Source organism: Trichoplusia ni, chromosome 26 (assembly GCF_003590095.1).
Source record: "Trichoplusia ni isolate ovarian cell line Hi5 chromosome 26, tn1, whole genome shotgun sequence".
NCBI lineage: Eukaryota > Metazoa > Arthropoda > Insecta > Lepidoptera > Noctuidae > Trichoplusia > Trichoplusia ni.
This window is the reverse complement of record NC_039503.1, coordinates 3,677,053-3,696,252: the sequence shown is the minus strand read 5'-3', so window position 1 is coordinate 3,696,252 and position 19,200 is coordinate 3,677,053. Positions and strand designations below refer to the sequence as shown.

Sequence of the window (19,200 nt, the reverse complement as noted above, 5' to 3'; positions counted from 1 at the left end):
GGCTTTTGTCGGTCACTCGTAACCTAAGCGTTACAAGTATGCAACACGTTAGTAAATATTTATTTTTATTTATAAACATGGTCGCAAGAAAGTGTATTTTGATGAAAAAGTCTGGCACAGATTTTATTTATTTTTACACTTGGTTATGTCATTTACAAGATTATGTATGATTGTGTAACTACTTATTTATGAAGTATTATATTATCTGCGTTTTTTGAGTGAATTAGACTCGATTGGAAAGTACTCTGAATGGGGGTTAAATTTATGGGTTAAATGTGGTGTTAAAACATATACTTCACGATGCATTGTTTTCCAAAACATTTCATAATAAATTCGCAGCATGCATTCTCAGATTTATACAATAGTTATGCTTTTACTCTATTATATATTCATATCTTAAACGAAACTCAATTTTAAATAGGTTTTTTTAAATGTTTGTTAAATTTAACGGCGGTAAGGCTGGGTCCAGCCTTCCAGAAACTGGATTTAACGGTTCCTTAAATTTGAGTTGCATTTAAGTATTAGTTTATGATAGCTTAAATTATTTGAAAACGGTTTACTTATACCTACGTATTTATCGGGATGACAATAACCACGCCATTAATCGCTACACGCAGGTTTGAATCGATCACAAATATATATATAATACAAATAAATATATCTTTATCTTTATCACCTAGCCTTTTCCCTTAATGTTGGGGTCGGCTTCCAGTCTGACCGGATTCAGCTAAGTACCAGTGTTTTACAAGGAGCGACTGCCTATCTGACCTCCTCAACCCAGTTACCTGGGCAACACGATACCCCTTAGACTTAGACTGGTTGTCAGACTTTCAAGCTTCTGATTACCTGTAACGACTGTCGAAAATGTAGGAATAACAGCCGGGACCCACAATTTAACGTGCCTTCTGAAACGCGGAGGAACTCGTTATTACAAAGATGGTCACCCATCTTCGGACCAACCGCGTCAAGCGTAGCTTAACCTGTGATCAATTCACTTATGAGGTTATAGCTAAGTCACGAGCTCCTCTCCGGACAAGAATTATCACTGTCGATAAATAAGGACTCCGGTTGGGTCCGAAACTAGTCGGGCGATCCCGATAAATACGGGTTCGTAAACCGTCCGTTATCGAACAATTACAAAGTCATCTTACGAAAATGGTTATTATGACAGTTATTAACTAAAATCTACCACCTGACAATATATGGCCAATCCAAGTTCTGTTGTTTTTATTAAATTTAGAATATTGACAGGTTATAATCTCAGAGCAGATACAAAAACACAATAAACAATATAATTTATAATAATAATATAAAGTGTAACTGGAGATGGTAGCCATGTTTTAAAATTGTAGCTTCTGTGCCCGAAAATGAACAAGTTTCTTGAAGAAAACAAATAATTATTCTCAAAAAGCATATTTTTCTTTTTATATTGATATAGCTTTCAAAATGTAAATATTAGTTTAGTTTAGTTCCTAGATACTCCTAATTTTAGATGATGAAGATTAACTTTATTTTAAATTAATATAAGACATTTTGATTAATTACTTGTGTAAGACGATGTGACTGATAACCTGAATTGTTTTTCAAATAAATTCTCAAAAAGAGCATTTTCGAAATGCTGCTTATGCTCTGAGAAACGAGAAACATACCGGTTAAATGTGAGTCGGCCTCGCAACCCTTATTGTTCGGAGTCATCTTTGCTTAACCTCGACTTCTATTGATCTTTACAGCGACAAAAGTAAATTTTAACTGTCTAGCTATCACAGACGGACGAACAGACATCGGTGTCTTTGTAATAAGATTCAGTTTTAACCTTTGGATATAGCAACCTAAAAACTTAGTCCAAAAAGCAAAGATCCATCCAAAGAAAATAACATTTCTGTACGATAAAGCAAACATTTGAAATTAACTTCCCTCAAATATTCAAAATCAATGAAAACGTTTTGACTTTCCTTGACTGCACGGAGAGCCGAGTGGTTGAGGTCACCAAACCCACTGTGCGTGTCGTGTCGCTAGTTCGGTCTCCGCGTAGGACAAACATTTGTGTGATCCATGCTTGCTCTGAGTCCGGGTGTCTTTGTGATTTGTATGCTTGTGACACCCCCGCGACACAACGCCAAAAATTCCTTACTACGGGAGTCGTTTAAAAAAGTAAAGTTTTAACGAAACTGTTCACCACCAGGCACTCGACCACCATTTAAAAAACAGGGCCGTACTCCAATCGTAAAAATACTGCACATATATAAAATCGACCATCTAAAATCGTTCTACCAGTCTATTTTACCGTTCAAATATACGACGTTAACAGAACCAGGACGTACCTTCCTTACATTTTTTGTACGAAATGCAAATAGGGACAGAGTTTCCCTCACCTTGACGAGTTCCTTCAGCCGTTCGCGATTGTAAACGCTGCCGATCTCCTCGCCTAGGAAGTAGTCCAAGAGTTTGCTGACTGGGAACGCTAGAGGCGCTGTTAGGGCCATTACTGCCTGTTGGATGAAAAAATATTTAAAACATTTTCAAAAAAAAAGAAGGCTGTCAAAAGTGCGGCAGATGAGGTTTTTGACCGTTATTTTAAAAAAGTCAAAGGGTTTATTTGAAATTGAATATAGTTAGATAAAAGGTGTTACAAAAAAGTCAATTGGTTCAGTATTCAGTCATAATTCCATACCACACTACAAAATATTATTTCAAAATCAAATGTATCTTTCTGTCATTAAAAGTTAAAAGTATGATGCTTGTCGAAGCAAACGGCAGTATACAAAGCCTAGAGTATCATATCACTAGCCACAAACAAATTCGTAATAGTATTAATAATATTACGTTAAGATGTGTCAACATTGAGCAACAATTTAGAAAAAAAAATAACAAAACACCTAAAAAATGTACAAAAATATGTATTTACCTTAGTAATCATAATACTCTTGGCGCCAACCATGAGCCCATGCCTCGAACAAATAGCTTGAGGCGTGATCTCACCCAGCAAAACAATTGCCAGCGTGGAAAATATAACAGCAAACAACCCCGAAGTCAATTCATCGAGTAAAATCGTAAAAGTCGAGTTCACAGCGACATTCCCGAGCAAAATACTGCACAGGAGATAGTTCCCATGATCCCGTACCGGCATAATTGCCCTGGCGTATTTCCTCTCCTGCTCAGTACCAGTATTTGAAATGATCTTCAATTCAGTTCGATCTAGGGACATTAGGCCGAGATTCAGCCCGGAGAATAGGGCAGAGAAGGTTAGGCAGGTCAGAATGAGGGTTAAAGACACCCAGAGGGGTAATAAAGAGGTGTGAGAGGACAGCATCTTGTAGCTTTCGGTCCCTTGGTGAAGGTATTTCTCCTCGTCGTTGAAGGGATCGTCGACGCCTATTTTGAGGTTTTTCGCGCATATGTAGAGTTTTGAGTCGGTGATTGGTGCTGGGGCTACGACGTCGAATAGGGCGGTTCTTGCTTTTAGGGAGCCTTCTTTTACCTGTGGACAAGAGGATTAAGAATTTTCAAGGTATTTTCAAATTTAAGGATCAAGTGGATGAGTAGATGACCCTGACCTTGATAGTAATTACTAATTATAATTATTACTAACCAACAATAATTAAACTTATTATCCCAAAAATACTAACAAGCTGTCCCAGCAATGTTTTGCGATAGATGTCCGATTCTCAGACCTTCCCAGTTTGCACACAAAATTTCAAAATTTCATGACAATCGGTCGAGCCGTTTCCGAGAAGGTCACTTACGTACACCGTGACACGAGAATTTTGTATAGTAAATCAGAGCTTGAGTATTGTCATCACTTGGATATTGGTCAAATTAGGTATACAACAAAAATGGATCAAGTTTTGCTATCACACAGCTTTCGCTAAACACATTATTTCGCTATACCTATTGGGTGTGCCTAAGTGTGTGTTCAGGGACTTAATAATAAAATGGATGTGTAGGTGGCCCTTACTAATAGAATACGATTATCTACAAATTGTCACATGTCACGCGAACAATCCCTAGAGAGGTTGATTATTAGTGGAAAATAAAATAGGTTAAAAAAACTAAAAACCTTCTATATGTCACTCCATTCAAATTTTATCAAAATCGGTCCAGCTATTTTAAGAGTTGTAAATTGCATTGTCATCGGGTTTGCTAGCTTATCGGGAAAGCTAGATTTTGCTGTGCCCGACAGGGTCCATAATGGTTCTGTATTATTAGATTTTAAGAACTTAATGTACATTATGGAGCGCAATAAATAATTGAGTATTGAGTATTGAAGTGCCTAAAATTGAGTTACAAACTTCCAACCGGAACGACACACAAACAAGAAAGTGACAGTATAAAAACGTGGGAAAAATAATGATTTTTAAGTGCTAAGTACATCCCTACTAATAAATATAAATGCGATAGTAACTCTGTCTGTTATGCTTTCACGTCTAAACCACTGAACTGATTTTAATGAAATACGGTACAGAGATAGAGTTGACCTTGAGAAAGATCATAGAATAGTTTTTTTCCCGGACTTTTGAAGAGTTCTCTTGGAAACGCGATATAACCGACATCGGCGAGGGCGAAGCCGCGGGCGAAAAGCTAGTATTCAATAAAAGAGAAAAAATAACGATAAATACAACATTTCCTGAATTCTATTTTAATATATAAACATACATATAGCATCTTCAGTTCAGTTGTCTATTAGTAAAAGTATGGTTAATATCGTCTACCTTTGTAGAGTTTAACACGTTTGAAGATAAAAATAAAGACAGGTCAAGGGCTAGACGATTATGGAAAACAGAGAATAGGGATGATGACTGGGTATAAAAAGAAAAAATCTCATTACTCAATCAGTTAGATAATTGAAAAGTATGAGACACGTATTTTTTCCTTTTTCAGATAAACTAGAATTGACAAAGATTAACTGCTTTAAAGTTTAGGAGAGGGGGCTTGTGACGTAACGATAGAGTAAATTTATACTCAATCGTGACGTCACGCGTAAGTTTCATTCACTGTAATTTGGTCAATTTATGTTTGCGAGACAAATTAAAAAATACGTGTCCATTATTATACAAAAAACTAAAAGACGGACACGGCAAAAAATAATTGTCATCTCTATTTTATACACGCATAGAGAAAACAAAAGTGTGACTAATCAAATTGATGACAGTATCCATCACTACTATTTGCTAAATTCCTCTTTTGATTGATTCTACATAAATAATTGTAGTTGACGCACTTTATGATGATATGCGTGACAGTTCTTACATTCGTTGTTACGCAAATTTCTTTCAAGTAATCAACAATCTATTAATCCAATTTCATTTCCTTTATAAACTAATACGATATTTTTAAGCAATCGAAAACTTTCGTTTGGCAAGTTCACTACGGTTGTCAATTATTGCCTGAATATCATCACACGGCACATACAAACAAGCGCAAACAGACGTAAACATGTGAAACTTGAAACAGCCCTAACTATAAGGGCTCATGAGATACAGCCTGGTGACAGATAGCAGATCCTTATTAATAGGGTTTCTTTTTTAACCCCTTAAAATTTCTTAGAATTTCTCTATATCCTGAAATATCTAAAAATCTCTTGACCTATATTTAATTAGTAATAGTTTCAACTAAAAAATCTGACACGTATTTTGATATCACCATTATTTTTTGCATACATTTTTGACTGCACTGTATCAGTAGCTGTTTTTGATAGCCAAAATGTCAATGTGACATTAAACCTAATGTCAAATGTTAGTAGGGTCAACACAAATGTTGACATTCTGTAACTTATTTCCGACTATTTTCGACATTTACACCTTGCATACAACTACGAAACAACGAAATCTAATAAAATACTCGTTCAAATAAATGCCTATAATAATACTAATTAATATTGTATGGTGCGAGAGAAAAAGTAATAATTTAACAGCTTTATTTATACTAATATATAAATCTAAAGAGTTTGTTCGTTTGAATGTGCTAAACTCAGGAAATACTGGTTCAAATTGAAAAATTCTTTCTGTGTTGTATAGACCATTTATCGAGGAAGGTTTTAAGCTATATACCACCATGCTGCGACTAATAGGAGCGAAGATACAATGGAAAATGGAAAAAAAAAACAGGGAAGACTTATTCATCTTCGAGGCCTTCCATTCAAAAATTCCTAACCACGCGGACGAAGTCGCGGGCAACAACTAGTTTTAAATATATTGACTGTATAAATTGTAATAAATTGACTGGCCTGTTGGTCTAGTGGTTAGTGACCCTGACTGCTATACCGGAGGTCGTGGGTTCGATTCCCACCCAGGACAAATGAATGTGTGATGAGCACGATCATTTGTTCTGTGTCTGGGTGTAATTTATCTATATTATGTATGTATTTAGAAATATATAAGTATGTTTATCAGTTGTCTAGTACTCATAATACAAGCTCTGCTTAGTTTGAGACTAGACGGCGTTGTGTGAAAGTTGTATAAAAAAAAAAAAAAATATAAGAACAAATACTTTGTAAGATTCCACCCGAACAAACATACATTGTAAGTTGAATGAGAGCTCGTAAAAACAGAGGAATATGAATCTTTCTTTTGAATGAAGTTAGTTGAAAAGACTTACCATATATTCCCCTTTCAGTAGAAACTTGCACGGCTGTCCGTACTGCTGAATCTCGTGGGTGAATGCGATCACCGTCCGAGATGTCAGACCATCGCCGAATAATCTAGAAAATAATTTGATTAGTTTTTAGAAGGAATCAATTTAGGGCTCATGATTAAACATGTTTGATCCAAATAGAATGGTTTTAAGGGAAAAATCTCTGAAATGAGTGCATAATGTCACTAAATTCCTAGACGGCTGGAAAGCTTTCAATGATGTTTTTGCAATTCATTCAATTTTGTCTTTCATTTCACGAATCAACGATTTCGTCGCATGGTTTTCAAAAACATTTAAGTCACATGCACAAATACGCCCAGACTCAGGACAAGCATTCATTGATCACATAAACATCTTAGGCAGCGATTGAACCTGCATAGGCACCAGTGCAGTCAAACTGAGTCTCATCTGTTACTTGATAATCTTAAAAGACAGTTCCAGCAAAAATTATCTCTGATAAAGTGAGTAAAATATGACGGAAAACGGCAAACAGTACAGACAACTCACCTCAAAGTGACAGCCGAATCAGCAAGCACACTAGGCACGCCATCTTCAATGCGAGGCTCCTTATTCGATTCCTCAACCCTCAATCCTTCAATATTCACCGAAAACGGATAAGACCTGACACTGCTGAAATCCGCTTCCGGAACAGTCACATCCCGTGGCATCCGTACGACTCCAGATGAAAAACCCTCGGAAACGACGTCCAGATTTTCCGTTACCGCCTTTTGGACAGTCAAGGGAGCTTTTGATGCATTTTGGGCATCTCTTTTCAGGCGTTGTAACGAGTTTTCTTCGGAATCATTATTCTGTTCTTTTTTCGTTTCATTTTTGCTTTGGTGTTGTATTTCAGTTAAAGGCACATAGTTATCGTTTATTAATACTTCTATATCTTCTTTTTCTTCTCTTGTTAGTCTTGGGGGAGGTTTTCGATTGATGTCGATATCGTGTGTGAGATCTGACCATTTTGTGTTCAGTCGTTGGATTTCATCGATTTGATCGTTTAGGGTCAAATCTGGTTTGATGGTTTCTTGTCTGCGGACAAAAAAATAATAAATTAAATTTATATACTAATATTAAAACACATACGTAAGCAAGCGTGGTGATCAGTATTCAAACCTTTTTCTTAAGGAACCGACGCCCTGATTCTCAGGCGGTAGGCATTTTTGTAGACGGTGCAATATGCACAGAAAATATCATGAGAATCGGTCGAGCCGTTTCGGAGTTCAAGCCGATTCGGAGTATTTCAATTGCGTACACCGTGACACAAGAATCTTATACATATATATAAGATATACAAGTACTGAAATAGGTCGATCCATAGCTATTATATTTCCTATCCTGACCCAGACATGCTATAATAATGACGACTGCCAAATCGTCTCTCTCCAGAAGGATTACTCCAAGTAAAATCCTTATTCATTTAACGATCGTAGCCTAGATTTCCGGTCATAAAATAGTGATATAACCTACAAGGAGTCTGCCCACTACACCGTACCATACCATGACCGTGCTATGAACGTGTCCGGCAAAAAAATATTCTCTATATTAAAAAGGCGACGATGCTGGTCGGTAACGGCACGGGCTAGTGGGCATGGTCGCATACTTTTTAATACAGAGAATATTTCTTTGCCGGACTCGTTCATAGCACGGTCATGGTATGGTACGGTGTAGTGGGCAGTCGCCTTTATGGTCTATTTTATGGAGTTTTCTATGGGGAAGCTGCGTTACGTGATAAAAGTTGATTGATGTACTTACAGTATTAATAAATTGTATTTTTAGTAGTAAGTAGCTGTAATCGCGATTTCATTTTGATTGCACGGATAGCCGAGTGGTTGAGGTCACCAAACCTACTGTGCGCCTCGTGTCGCGGGTTCGATCCCCGTGTAGGACTAGAATTTGTGTGATCCACGAATGCTTGTTCTTTGTCTGGGTGTCTTTGTGCATGTGAGTTGTATGTTTATAAACCGCTCGCGACACAAGGATTGAATTCAAATTAAAAAAATAAATAAAAAAAAACTTTATTTCTTTTTAATAAATATACTTACGGAACAAACAGACAAGACAGACAAACAAAAATTGTAAAAACCTGTTATCTTCTTTGCAATCGGTTGGAAATAGTTCCCTTTGATGTTTTCTACATCAGTAACCAAACAAAACGTAATGCGTCAACAGAGTAATTAATTAGCTAAAAATCTTAAAATAGACGAACACTTTAATGAATTACAAACGCTGAATTTCATCGCGTGATGTGTGTATGTTGTGTTTCATCTATTTTTAGATATGTGAACAAAAATAGTAAAACTATTGTAGAGACGTTATTGCAAATAAGTATGTTTACGAAGTCCAACGAGGTTCGATATAGTTATCTATACTAATATATACAGCTGAAGAGTTTGTTTGTTTGTTTGTTTGAACGCGCTAATCTCAGGAATAGCTGGCTCAATTTGAAAAAATCTTTTTGTGTTCAATAGACCCTTCATCGAGGCAGGTTTTAGGCTATATAACATCACGCTGCAACTAATAGGATCGAAGATACAACGGAAAATGTGGCAAAAGCATGGCAAAATATTCATCTTCAAGGCTACATTTTGTCCCGGCGTTTCCACGGACATGGGAACCACCGCGCACGGTAAACTGAAGTCCACGCGGACGGAGTTGCGGGCAGCAGCTAGTTAAGAATATTTTTTGTGCGTCTTAAGTTTGATTTTTTGTTTAGCAATAAATGCAGTTGCAGGTGACACGCATTCCTTAAATTCTTCATGTAAAAATAAAATATTTGGCTGCCAAATTCACATACATTTGGGAAGATTTTTTTTGTTTTCCCGACGAAACACTGATGACTTTAAACTACGCCAAGGGCAAAGCGTAGGTTAAACCTAGCTGATGAATGCAAACACGTGATTACTGAAGCTTGTTGCGCTTGACAGTTAAATTTTGTCTTAAACTATCGATTTGAGTAAGTCTTTGACTATACAGTCATAAAAATAGTAATAATTGCAATTGAATACAAATATTATCCGATTCGCATCGCATTACAAATAATTAAGATAATATTATCTACCTATAAAACGAACTATTAACTAATACACTAATTACAGAACAATAATATCATTTCATTTCAACGTTTCATGAGACCAGACACAATAATTCAGTAATCCTACTACTATTATAAAGGCGAAAGTTTGTAAGTATGGATGTATGGATGTTTGTTACTCTTTCACGTAAAAACTACTGAATGGATTTGAATGAAACTTTACCACATTATACCTTATACATCAGAATAACACATAGGCTACAATTTTTGAGGTTCCTAATTTGAGGTCGTAAAAAAACACATTTTTTGCGCTTACATTGCAAACGCTGACTGAATCCTACAAGATAGATAGAAGGCAGGTATAAATTATAACTTATATCTTCTAACCACGCGGACGAAGTCGCGGGCAACAGCTAGTGCTACATAATGGATGCGTTTATACAACTTTCCCTGAATACCTGAACATAGTTGATTGCAGTTTTAACGGCGAGTGAATAAAAACGAAAGCAGTTAGTATTTTAATGTTTTCGTTACCATTTTTATGACGTAACTATATTTTTAACTAGCTGTTGCCCGCGACTTCGTCCCCGTGGGTGGAAGATATAAGTTATGATTTATACCTGCCCTGTTTTTTTTACATTTTCCATTGTATCTTCGCTCCTATTAGTCGCAGCGTGATGGTTTATAGCCTAAAGCCTTCCTCGATGAATGGTCTATTAACACAAAAAGAATTTTTCAATTTGGACCAGTAGTTCCCGAGATTAGCGCGTTCAAACAAACAAACTCTTCAGTTTTATATATTAGTATAGAAGTATAGATATAGATTGGTTCTGCTAATGACTGATGCAAAGTTTTTCGTACGTGAAATGCAAGGTAAATTGTAACTTAAGCAGTGGATCTAATTAAGCTTACAAATTTTCAACTAGTGATGCCTAATTGTTTTCATCGATGAGTCAATTTATTTTTATTTTATTTCGTTTAGGACCTCCAACAATAATAAATAACAGCCCGAATCATAATTTAAGGTCCCTCCTAAAGCAGGGAGGAACTCGATACGACAGCTCACAGCTGATCACCCATCCACATACCGACCATATCAAGCGTAGCTTAACCTGTGATCAATCAATTTGTGCAGTTGTAACTTAGCCACGAGCTTTTCTATGCATAAATATTGTATAATATGTTATTTAAAACTAATACCTCGCTTATAATTTCTCCTTTTAATTTTTTATATTTAAAAACCGGGTTAAAATTATTTACAGAAACGTCAGCTCTAACACGCTACATCAATCAAGCGTGTACGAGGTCTAATTAATATTAGCTATTAATAAAAACATGTTTGAAATATTGTAAATTTTCTTTGAAAATAATATACACGATTCATTTGAAAGTAAAGTTTGCGGGCTTGGGACTTCTAGACTTTCATTTGATATCCCACTTGAATCATCGGCCTAGCCTTTTCCCAACTATGTTGGGGTCGGCTACCAGTCAAACCGGTTTCAGCTAAGTACCAGTGTTTTACAAGGAGCGACTGCCTATCTGACCTCCTCAACCCAGTTACCTGGGCAACACGATACCCCTTGGTTAGACTGGCCGTCAGACTTTTCAAGCTTCTGACTATCTGTAACGACTGTCAAAGATGTAGGAATAACAGCCGGGACCCACAATTTAACGTGCCTTCCGAAACACGGAGGAACTCGTTATGACAAAGATGGTCACCGATCTACGGACAAACCGCGTCAAGCATAGCTTAACCTGTGATCGAATCACTTATGCGGTTATAGCCACGAGCTCCTCGATATTCCACTTGAATAAAAATAATTTTATATTCAATGTTGTGGTGTCTAGGGACATTCAATTATGAAAGACTCCCGATAAATTTGTCGAAACGTCTTCCACTTTAAGTTTTTTTTTCCATGTGTATTACAAATCTTCAAGTCACATGCACAAAAACACCCAGACTCAGGACAAGCATTCGTAGATCACACAAACGGTTCTCCTACCCCGGGATCAAAGCGGCCACATGTCGCGCCCAGTGGGTTTTGCGTGGTGACCTCAACCACTCGGCAATTTGTGCAGTCTTGGGATATAGACCTATCAACGACTTCCGAAAAATTTGTCTAAACGACTCCCACTTTAAGGAGTTCAATTATTGTGTTGCGGGTTCCACAAACATTCAAGTCACATGCACAAAGACACCCAGACTCAGGACGAACATTCGTGGATCACACAAACGCTGGAAGGATCGCCTTGACACGTCGCGTATCGTAATCGTGTCCTATACAATTCGACTATCTTTTGCAGTTATAGACTCAACTCCAGTGTAGGCAAATCATCATCATCCACAGCCTTTGTCCTATCACAGCTGGGCATAGGCCTCCCCTTTTTCGTGCAGGCAAATACTAAGGAGTATTTCTTAATTATCAGGGTCTTTTGACAAGTCTTAACTAATAAAATTCTTCGTTCTTAAGTCATCAACAATGTTCAAGCCATTATCTACCATTCAACTATAGGGTAATGCGGATATAACGTGAAGTAGGTGCATAAATATAAAGAGAGGAACTATCTCAAGCATTTACTATCGAAAGCAGACTTGAAAAGAACGGTTACACTAACACCTCTATTTTAGATCAGGGTTAAAATATAGAAATCAATCAGCATCGATAATACAACTATATCGTAACAGTTTCAGAAACCCGCTAAGTGGGATTCGGACTGAGTCTGAGGGTTCCGCAGAAATGGACGAAAGAAAAAAAGATTGTAGAATTATCAAATGTATGTCCGTACAGAGCGTTGCTTAACTTTGATTTATATTTTTTGTCGTTCTACCGGTAACAGATACGTCGTCTGTGAAAATTTCAATTAACTATTCATCGCGGTTTCTGAGGTAAAGCCTGATGATGACGGAGGGACAGATAGCCGAGATCTTAATAACCGGGTTCTATTGTTACCCTTCAGCCGCGGAACCCTAAAAATCAATCGACAGTGATAATAAAAATATATATAATAATACCCAAGACGATACCAATGGAAATATTTAGAGTGGAGATTTATCTACGTATTTAATAGTTTTTTTTTTATGTATTTGCACATATGCTATCTCAGTAACACTAGGATGGACGTCAGAAAAATATTTTGACGACTATGAATTTATTTATTGGATGACCTTGTAACGTATTCAGTCATGATTTATTGACGAAAAAAAAACAGTGTTATATTTGAGTGTTGTCTGTTTGTCTGTAGTAGTGTTGAGCTTAAACAGATGGAACGATTTTAATGCGGTATTTTTAGGTTTCCGTACCAGAAGGGTAAAAACGGAACCCTATTATTGAGGCTACGCTATATATCCGTTTGTCATCAGGCTGTAACTCATGAGCCGTGACAGTAAGAACAAACGCTCCTCGCGCAGATCCAACCAGCGAAACGACGCGCTATGCTTTGGCGTGATGACCTCAACGACTCGTCTATCCGTGCACTCAGGTCATATGACTCGTGACTTAGAAGTCCAATGCTCTTCATAGCACTCTGTGCACCTTTCCAAAATGCGAGACCGTCGTTAATTATCACCGTACATAATTGAATGTTGAACAACAGCAGGTGACGTGGCAAACATCCAAAATTCTGTTTGTAAACTAACACTATTTTGAGTGCAGCACGTGTATTGCACGTGCCACGATCGTGTTAATGACATGATGTATATGGTGCATGTGTTTGCAATATTAGATCATCCTAATACTATTATAAAGGCGAAAGTTTGTAAGTATGGATGTATGGATGTTTGTTACTCTTTCACGTAAAAACTACTGAATGGATTTGAATGAAACTTTACCACAATATAGCTTATACATCAGAATAACACATAGGCTCCCTTTTATCCCGATTTTTGGAATAGTTCCCGAGGGAAAATTTAAAAGGTGTGTAAAAGCTATAAGATCACTAAGGGGATTGTTTCCATGGAAACGGGGACCACCGAACGCTGTAAACTGAAGTCCACGCAGACGGAGTCGCCGGCAACAGCTAGTTGTATCATAATAACGAGAAAGTTTGTATGATGCATGATTTGTTGTAGTTTTGAATACGATTACGTACAAGTATCTGAGGTTGTCTGGAAGATATCGCTTTTAGCGATAAGACCGCCATTATATACCTTCCTCTCTCCTACCATAATGCTGTGCCCTACGGGGTGCATAATTGGTCATTGTACCTAAAATTACCACCTGTAACTACATCATGGAAGCAATAAAGTATTGAGTATTGTACCCTAACATTGTATGTATTAAGAATCACTGCTGTAATTCCATGGTGTACAATAAAGAATATTCTAATCTAACCTAATATATAAAATTGTCTGCTTGTGAAATTGAAATAGCCGTTTTGACTACATGCATATGAACATAAGTATGTATCTGGTGCATACTGAAAAATATATTTTTTTTCAAATGCATTATTCAGCTAATCTCTTAAGCAGTTTAACGAGATGGTCATCTATCTACGCCCGACCGCATCAAGTGCAGCTTAAACTGTGCACGATCAAGTTGTGCAGTTGTAGTTAAACCTCGAGCGCCTCGAATATTACTGTGAATAAAAATTTAATTTTCATGATTGCCTAAAACCGTTTTAGCACCCTCACGCCATCGACCGCCTCTCACCCTTCCCGATACACCTGACCTTAACCCGCGTCGAGTTATTCGCCAGTGTTTTGCCAAGGCCTATGAATGTTAATGGCCGGCCAGTGTATAGGAAAACTGGGCTAAGTTTGGAAGGTTTAGTATTTGAGGTTACCGGAGTAAGAAATAACTAAGGGATATCGTGTTGCCCAGGTCACTGGGTTGAGGAGGTCAGATAAAACACTGGTACTTAGCTGAATTCGGATGGACTGGAAGCCGACCCCAACATAGTTGGCAAAAAGGCTAAGACGATGATGGAGTAAGAAATGTTATATTTAGCATGGAGCTGGATGCGAGCAGCCGAAGATAGAACTTGATGGTGTGCAATTGGGGACGAATATGGGCTGATGATAATGATGAGTATGTAAAATGAAGTTTGAAAGTGGCACTGGTTATATGGAAATAACGTGGCAACCGTCTGTCATGGTATCGGCATGTTATACGGAGAAACGAGAATCATGTGGTGGGGAAGGCGTTGAGTATGGATGTGGATTGATATAGGGGAAGAGGACGACCAAAAAACGATGGATGGATTGTGTAAAAGACGATTTTTAATGTCAAAATTGAGTTTTACGTCTCTATAGATTGGCGATTAAAGATCCTTTAGATTACAATAATTAACATTGCTATATAATAAGCCAGCGTTAACATAACCGGAATGAACAGGAAAATATACGGCAATTTGTAGGTGATTACGCAAGTACGATACTAATTGTAATGAGATTAATTGAAGGGCTCTATACGTACGTAATAATAAGTATAGATAAGTTTTTGTTGTGACTAGTCTTTTCACAATTTATGTTAGAATCTGCTTACCGTCTTGATTTATCTGAATACTAATCTATAGTAATAAGTATCTTATATTATAATGGCTGCCTGTATACGTCCCACTGCTGGGCACAGGCCTCTTGCCGTGTAGGGAAGGTTTGAGCATTGATCACCACGCTATCTCACTGACGCGCCAGATTCCCTACGATGTTTACTTTGACCGCTTATGCTTTCTTAATTAATCTAAGATACCACGTCTTCGAATAATTAAAAAGGTACGTTTGAAAATGTCACACTGGTAATTTGACTGCGTTGGGATCGATCTTTAATCTCGTAAATAGAAATTCGTTCATAGAACCACAAGAACACTAATCTAATGTTGTTTAAAGCTAAAGCATGGAGTCATTGCCATACACCGACACAAAAACGCGGATGACGTAGCACGGCGGTTCAGGTTTAGTCAATAAGAGTCTGACACTACCCATTTCCTCCCCCGAGGGAATGGGTGTCCATAAGGATTCTCTCACCTCAACAAAAAGAGGGTGTTACAAGGCACTCAAAATCTCAGTCCTAATGAATGTTTTTACAATAGAAAGCCGAATTAATTATACAAAAACCCTTGCTTTTCAGATATTATTGACCCGTAGCAATTATTTATGTTCAAAATATACTAAAGGTCAAAGTTCAATAGTTCATAGAGAAACATGGCGTAAGCATAGTCAAGGTAACACGACGCCAGCTTTTAGCGAAATGAATAAACAACATTTAGGTCACGAGACATAGGTATTGTGTTAAAGTTCACGGGTCTAGGGTGGGGGTACACGGGTTCGCTTCTTGGGCGTTGGTTTAGGTTAGGTTTTAGATAAGTAGAAGGTCTACCACCAGTAGTATAAAGGTTTCCGTGGTGTTGGAATATCGAGATAGCACTCTATTTCGTGGTGCGGTATTTCGCTTCTTCGTTCACTATAGTTTTACCTCAAGAGAATAAAAAAGAAGAAAAACGAGATACCTCCAGGGATTTATTTATTATTAATACGGAAAAACCATTTATAAAGTAAAACGAAATATTACAAAACATATAAGATCACCTACCATTCATCAGCAAACATGAAAATTTCGACAAACGCTTTTTCTAACATACACAGCGCCTATTGGCATGCAGGCTGACCTAGTCATAATTCTGTGCTAATGATAGTTTTCTCGTCCTTGGATTTCCTTAGAATCTAGGCGGAAAGGGGGGGGGGTGGGGTGAGAGGAAACGCGCTATCACATTGGCGCCGTCTCATATTTCCATGCTAACTAAATATATTGATTATTGTAACGTTTTCTCCCGGCATGAGGCGGCCCTGATTTCGGCTCTGGGTATTAGCATGGTATGCTAATAATTATGTATGGATTTGTATCACAAGGTACAAGTTCGACCCCAAAGCAGGCAAGCAGCTATGTGACTGTCAAAGTTACATATCTGTTCATTCTTAAATCTAAGACAGCTCTGTCAAACGGTGGAGGACTTATTACTGCACAGGTGACAGTGTGGTTCTGTCACGCCAAAACCAAAGTGCGCGACGTATCGTGAGTTCGATCCTCGTGTCTGACAAACCTGCACCTACTTCGTGTCTCAGTGCACGTGGCTCGGAAGTATGCGAAACCCCCCGCGACACTTAAAAATATTGCAAATCGTCCAACAAAAGCTCTTAGTGCATCAGCAGAGGGACTCATATTTATTATTTCATGTCTGGTTCAAGGAATAGGATATCAGGATTCGTGCATGCGGTTAAGTGAGTGTAATACTGGTTGGTAAACCTTTTTCTTAATAAGGCTTGTTGACCTTTGACCTTGACCTTATAAACTTCGACCTCTATTATAGATAGAATTTGCACTATGATGAGTGGAAGATGGATACTTATGAAATATATCAAGGGTGTAATGATAAGAACATCTGACATTAAATAATATAATGTCAGTGGAATTATTATTATCATTTTAATAACTCCTTCTATCTTGTGAGTTCCTTAATAAATATACATATTCAAACACAAGGAAGATATTGCCCAGCACTGGTTCATTTGCAGTAATATCATCATAAGCTCATACTTTCATATAGACAGTATTTGCAACATAACTCAGCGTCAACGATGATAACGAATGAGATGGCAAGATAAATTGCTTGGTAACTACATTAACTGGACAGAAAAATCCATAGATTATACAGAGTGGCAGAATGGTAGCGTTACAGTAAGGACAACAAAAAAAAAACCACATTATTTGTGATTGTGTCTCCTCACTCTCTTAGACCTATTACCACCAAGTTAACCATTTCCCTGTCCCGTGAGTCATATGTGAAGATTTCTATTAACTATTGTGTCTATAGGACAGATATCAGTTAAGGCTAGACCCCTTAACTGCTAGCTGTCCTATCAATAGACACCCTTGGCTTGATGATGTTTCTATTCTTCTGGCAGATCTAAAGCAAGCTGTAACACTTGATCCTCAAATCTTCTTTGGACATTCAATATTTGATATGCTTCTTCATATATATGTCTTTATTTATTCAACTATGAAAGAGTTTAGGTATATCTTAGGGGAAGTGACATAATGTGGGTGAAGCCACAGGGCAAAGTATGTGTTAATAAATGTATACAATGTGAGACTTGATGACTCAGTGTGTCTTGCTAATCTGATTATGAAACTGTTACATTAACTAATGTGATGATAATTTAATGCTATGGTATTATAAATTAATCTTATTCTATAATTTTATGTTTGAATCCATGCTTTCAGTATTTCCAATAAATTAATCTGATTGTAAACAGTTTTTTTCCCTTATATTTAATTTAATTTTATAGAGTAGAGTAGTATTTGATGTGCACTGGGAGAGTTTAGGTTTAAAATAATATTAATATTACTGCAATTATTATGTTTATCCTATATTAATTCAAATTTCAATTTGAAACAAGGCAAATTATATTTACCACGCCAAATAAATTATTTATAGCGATAAATACGCAACAGCATTTTAAAGTGCGTAAATAAATATATTTTTTTTATCTAGCCTATTGTGTCCCACTGCTTGTCATCGGCCTCCCCCAAATCCTTCCACGAAAAATAAATATCGAAAAATTAGAACAAGCCCTTACAATTTCTCGTTATTTACATCCAAGTAATGTTCAGGACCCTGATGCACCCATTTTCCACCAAACGGATTGTTCTTCAAACGATTTTTATACACACAAAAATAAACTCTCGAATTTGATACCGGGAATGTTACTTCGAGCCTTGTCGTCCACTGCGTCGTTAAAACCTCTTTTATTTCGTAATTAGGGAAAATGACGTCACATTCACCGTCCCCTGAACGCTCCACAGGGGTTAATCTCCATGAGTAATGCCCTAGAAATTCACCACCTTTAACACTTAGTAAATATTTACAATTTAATCTATCACAATTTTTTTCGTCAACTTTCAACGATATTATCCGTGGCTCCGATGTGATATTAACATTTGCGTGCACGTAAAAAAATAAATAAGTTAATAAACCACAAGTCCGCACCAAATTTAACACTTGTGCCATTTTCGCTGCGTGCGAAATTGTAAAGAAAACGAGTCCGCGTCGTTGACTACCCCGACATGTTTTCGTTTGACAGTTAGGCGGGCAATTGTTGCCGGAACTGCAGTAGTTTGAAAAAAGTGTTGTCACATCCTGTTTAACAACAGGGATGAATCAAATCAAGATTTAAGTGGCGGTTCGCAAAAAAATACCTTTAATTATTTAATATTTATTTCAGTAAACAAATATTTAATTGTTTATAGAATAAGAAAATCAATACCCTCGTAAAAGTACTTAAGACAGATCGTGTTTCTATACGAAAATTTCAATGTCATTGCTGTCTTCGTGACTGCAAAAATGTTGAATCTTTGCTGTGGAACGGGCCAAAAGACTTGGTTCTCAGATTTCGATCGATTTGTAAGTTCGATTTTCATTATTTTTCATAAATATTGTGCTAATTCTGATAAATAATTATATTAAAACTCAAAAAGTTACTAGTTAAATTCAGCGTATTTTTATTGATTTCTGAAACACTTCAAATCAATAAAATGCAT

General features: G+C 37.0%; 1 protein-coding gene across 1 annotated transcript in view; it reads right to left on the bottom strand.

Annotated features, from left to right (window-relative positions):
- Window positions 1–18,767, bottom strand: part of LOC113505435 (metal transporter CNNM4-like) — a 39,225-nt gene extending 20,458 nt beyond the window's left edge. The window contains exons 1-5 of the mRNA XM_026888106.1: window positions 18,240–18,767; window positions 7,138–7,665; window positions 6,595–6,697; window positions 2,906–3,478; window positions 2,373–2,489 (exon numbers count right to left, since the gene is read on the bottom strand). Coding sequence (XP_026743907.1) covers window positions 2,373–2,489; window positions 2,906–3,478; window positions 6,595–6,697; window positions 7,138–7,665; window positions 18,240–18,670 — 1,752 coding nt within the window. The 5' untranslated portion in view covers window positions 18,671–18,767. The remainder of the gene's footprint in view (window positions 1–2,372; window positions 2,490–2,905; window positions 3,479–6,594; window positions 6,698–7,137; window positions 7,666–18,239) is intronic.
- Window positions 18,768–19,200: the final 433 nt, after the last annotated feature.